At 32.9% G+C, this 4772-nt stretch overlaps 1 protein-coding gene across 1 annotated transcript; it reads left to right on the top strand.

The window, feature by feature from the left end:
* The first annotated feature begins 869 nt into the window (after window positions 1–869).
* Window positions 870–4551, top strand: LOC112705795 (probable transcription factor KAN4). The gene is made up of 6 exons (XM_025756761.3): window positions 870–1976; window positions 2058–2134; window positions 2373–2409; window positions 2773–2893; window positions 3912–4017; window positions 4168–4551. Exons 1-6 carry the CDS (start codon window positions 1469–1471, stop codon window positions 4330–4332), a joined length of 1014 nt encoding a protein of 337 aa, XP_025612546.1. The 5' UTR covers window positions 870–1468; the 3' UTR covers window positions 4333–4551.
* The last annotated feature ends 221 nt before the right edge of the window (window positions 4552–4772 follow it).

Genomic DNA, 4772 nt, shown 5'->3' with positions numbered 1-4772 from the left:
AAAGACATTATATCATTTGTTTTGGGATAAAAAATTTTAATAAACACCACTCACGATATAATTTTAGAGCAATTTGAGTGCTAAAATTAAAACGATGTCTTTTTAAAGTTAAGTGTGACATCTGACTATCTAGGTAAGTAGGATTCCGTTCGCGTGTCTCTATGTTAAAAATTATGTCAGGGACTAATATGAGTCATGTTCGCAGAATTTAGAGACTAAATAAAGACAATTAAAATTTTAAAAATTAAATTAAAATTTACATTTAAATTAAAAACAAATTAAATATTATTTATAATATATTTAAATAAATATATTTGACTAAATATATCCATTTAATAATTCTTAATGTGATGTTTATTTAAAAGACATTATGATTGAAATATCTATCATATTAAAAGAAATTAAAGGAAGCAGTTAAGTTAGTACAAGTAGCTAGGACCCCATCATATATATTATCTTTTTGTTTGTGTGTTGAGAGTTGAGAAGCCCATGGCACATGAGAAGAGAACAATGCAAGTCACGTGATATCCTGCCGCCTTGACGCCGACGAATGTGGTAGTGAACTAGCCATACAGCTGCATACTCCATTTTTCACTTTCAACATGGAGAGGGAGAATATTGGAGTATGTTGTTTACACACAATCAAATACGTGTGTACGTTATTTGGATCGGATTGTAAAACATGTGTGTTAATTTGATAAAAGATACTTGTATATTTTTATACATTTTTTTCATAATTTTTTTATAATATAAAAGATAATAATTTTTCACTTTTTGTTTTCCTGGCTGTGAATCTTGGTTTATATGTAGTAATTAAATGGGAGGAAGGAATAAAAAAGTAACGGTATTAAAATAGTAGTAGGAGGGGAATTGCAATGGGGTGGAGAGAGGAACTGAAATTGCCGTTCCAATATTCCACTGAACAGTTGCCGTTTTGTTTTTGCTCTCGAATTCCAACCATTCCTGACACAACCACCATTATATCGCTGCACCCTCAATATTATTGTTTTAGAGAAATAATAATGAAATAAGATGAAAGTTACCTGTATTATTATTATTATTATTATTGTTGTTGTTGTTGTAGTACCATTATATTTATGCAGATGCAGATGATGATGATGATGGGTTAAGAAAGGAACCTGAGTCTGCAACCTCCTCCTTCTCCTTCTTCTTCTCTGTGTCCTCAGCTTCCATAAATAACTATAGTTTCCCTTTTAACTTCAAATCACCCTCCCCAATAAACCCCTCTCATCTTTCTTTCTTCTTTTTTCTTTCTTTCACTGCCATCTTTCAACTTTGACTCTGACTAGTGACAACTACTACTACGCCCTGATGCAAACGCATATGTAATATAATACTTCGTCACTTATAGATCCTTTTGAAATTCGAATCAAACTCTTATATTCTTTCCCATTCTCGTGTTTATTTCTGATCCACATCATCAGAAGATCTCTCTACTACTGCTACCATGAAAGCTACTACTCCTCCTCCTTACACAGCAATGGCAATGCAAATGCAAAGCTTTTCTTCATCCGCATTATTGGCGGAGCCAGACCTCTCCTTAAACATTAGCCCTCCTTTCCTTTCTGCCAAAGGAACATTCAAAGATATGTGCTCCTCAATCTCTGATTCAGGTAGTAGTGGAAGCGATGCAAGCCATGATAATAATAATAATAATAATAATTGCTTCTTTCACCACACCCACACTGTTCCACAACCGACATTGACATTAGGGTCTGGACCTGCATCAAACTTGAATCATCATCATCATTATCATCATCTCCATCAGTATCAAATGCAAGGGCTCTCAAGAAACTACTTCAATCATCATCCTCACCAACCTCAAATCCATTGCCGCTCCGATTTCAAACGAAATGGTGGCGGGAGAAGAAGCATGAGAGCTCCCAGAATGAGATGGACTACCACACTCCATGCTCATTTTGTTCATGCTGTTCAGCTTCTTGGCGGTCATGAAAGTATGTAAATATTAATTAGTTTAATTAATTTCTTTGTTCATTCGCATTAATTAATTTAGGGTTGTGTTGTGAGCTGTGCAGGGGCAACTCCGAAGTCAGTGTTAGAGTTAATGAATGTTAAGGATCTAACTCTAGCTCACGTCAAGAGTCACTTGCAGGTGTGTTATTACTTATCCTCTCCTCTCCAATCTTCAAGTGTTGTTGATGATATTTTCCAAATCAGACAAAGAATGCAATAAATAATGAATGAAATTTCTTAGTAGCTTCGGAACAAGTACCAACAGTAAGGGGACAAAGGGTATCTATCTCTAGCTAGAGAGGGGTAAATAATGCATAATAATCTTAGGCTGGTGGACTTTTCTTCTATTATTCATCTCAGTGTTCTCATCCATGCAGATGTATAGAACAGTGAAGAGCACTGACAAAGTCCCAGGTAATAATAATAATAATCTTGGAGATGTCGATGATTCCCTCTCATTTTTCATCTCTTTCTATCTGTTGCTATTATATATTATTCTCTTTGTTTCAACACTTTAGTGATTGGATCGAGTGTGAGTGTGACAGAAACTCGCTCTACATATATATCATGAGATGCTTTAATAATATATAGTACCGGTTTCTTCCCCCGATAAAAACAAAAGTTTGGTTGGGACTGAACTAATAGCTTTTTAATAAAATCTAATTAATCATGTGGATTATTGAGGCGCTAGCTGTTGTATGTTGTGTCTGATAAAAGAAGAACAATGGCTCTATAGTTATGTACGGATGATGAATAATATATATTATAATATTACAGGTAATGGTCACAAGGTAGATATGGGGTTCGAGCAGCAAAGGCAAGAGGTCGTTGTGGATCATCTACATGCTCAGAGAGGCCTTCTCCAACACCCACTGGTGCAATTGCAACAATCCCAAAGGTCATTTCATCACAAACTATTCCATTTTAATTTCTCGTCTATCTCTGTATATAAAATATATGACGTACATCATTGAGTTTTACTCTATATAAATATTTCTTAAAATATAGGAGTATTTAAATTAAAATGTGCGTTCAATGTATACTTTTCTCTTTAACACCAAGCACAAATATGCACAACACAAAGTCCGGCATTGGGTAGGTGCAAATATCAATGTGTTCGTATAAACCTGAAAAAGAAGAAAAGATCAAATGGTTCATTGACGTAATATAGTTAACTGAAAAAGGATGGGCAGACCTTATTGCTATCTACAGGTATCGGGAATGATAGAGAATTTGACGTTTATGTAGAGACATAAATTTTGTTTTCTCTCCCTAGCTAATACTCATTACTAACTAAAAGATTTTAATTTCTCTCATGAATGTGATGTCACCCGTTTTTAAATGTCAAAATTATATATTCACAATTCACTTACTAAAGTTAATCTATGCTCCTTTGAAAAGTTTCAAAAGTTATTTTTTTAAAACTTTTTATTTATAAAAAATAGTATTATTATTTAGTACAATTTTTAAAATTAAATTATAGTTTTTAAAAAATTATTTAAGTATAAAAAATTAAAAAATAACTTCTCTAATAATAATTTTTTTTATTATATTTTTTTTTAAAATAAATATTTTTAAAATTAAAAATTTAAATACAAAATAATTTATTTATAAACTACTTTTAATATAAGTATTTATTGTTTAAACTATTTAAAAAAATTAATTAAGCTGTTTATTTAAACTGGAGCTAAATATTATTAAATAATAATTCAATTAAATACATCAAATTATTTAGTTATTTTTAATTATAATTAATAAAAAAAAGGTATGTGAGTTTCTGCCCTCGAATTTATTCGGAATTTGAGTCCACTATTTTGCTAGCCATGATTGAGAATTTGAAATAGGCTGCTAACCCTACTTCCTTCCGTTGTCATCAATACTTAATTTCATCTCTCACTCTGTACACTGATGAGCAGGTCATCATGTCAATCACGACTACTAGAGACAAATACAAATATTACTCGACAAAAACCCGATATCAGCTTCGTGTATTCTCGTCTCCAAGATGGCAATGAAATCATGGTAAGTTGGCACCCATACACTCATCAGAAGTGGACCAACCATAAGCATGCTGCATAATAATATGTTAGCTGTATTTTTTTGCTGCAAGTATGTACTATATATATATATTTATTCAAAGTAGCTTATAATATTAACAAATTGGGTGGACAGAATAATCACGGAGGGTTGTCGAATTACTTGAAGATGAAGGAGAGGTCGGACTGTAACAATTTGTCGTCAGATTCAGAAGGCGTTATTGATCTGGAATTCACTCTTGGAAGGCCAACACACCATCAGGATGAATCATCAAGAGAGTTAACTCTTCTCAAGTGTTAATTAAATAAAAATGTTCAATAATTTAATTAGTACTAACCATTAGAGCTTTCCATTTTTGAACTATGTAATGTACTTCTCACTACTAGTCTTGCATGATATATACATTTGGTAGGAAAGATTTTCTGTCGTGAAGGAATGGGATAAATGTATGCATGTGTTTTGGAAGGAAGGAGACATTAGCTTCAGTCCAAAGAATTGATGACAAGCGTCTTTGTTTGATGTCAATCATGTCATATTCAGTGCAAGCTAGCTACCTAGCTAAGAGGGTTAAAGAGACTGATGAAGAGTAAAAGAACTAAAATGGGTGGTGTTGTTTCAGGCCATGGACCATAACATGTGCATATTGGTCAGGTGGGTCTACATTCATATGAGAGACTATCATGACATGACATTGTTCTCAGATCCTATTTGCATTTTGCATCTGTCTACCCATATATTGT

This window comes from Arachis hypogaea, chromosome 8 (genome assembly GCF_003086295.3).
Source record: "Arachis hypogaea cultivar Tifrunner chromosome 8, arahy.Tifrunner.gnm2.J5K5, whole genome shotgun sequence".
Taxonomy (NCBI): domain Eukaryota; kingdom Viridiplantae; phylum Streptophyta; class Magnoliopsida; order Fabales; family Fabaceae; genus Arachis; species Arachis hypogaea.
Note: the sequence above shows the minus strand (reverse complement) of the source record. Positions and strands in the feature narration are given on the sequence as shown.

Excerpts from the sequence above, each read along its gene's own strand:
- LOC112705795 (XM_025756761.3), top strand. The coding sequence starts at position 1,469 with ATGAAAGCTACTACTCCTCCTCCTTACACAGCAATGGCAATGCAAATG. Across the intron at positions 2,894-3,911 it reads CAATTGCAACAATCCCAAAG|GTCATCATGTCAATCACGAC; the intron begins GTCATTTCATCA and ends ACTGATGAGCAG. Across the intron at positions 4,018-4,167 it reads AAGATGGCAATGAAATCATG|AATAATCACGGAGGGTTGTC; the intron begins GTAAGTTGGCAC and ends TTGGGTGGACAG.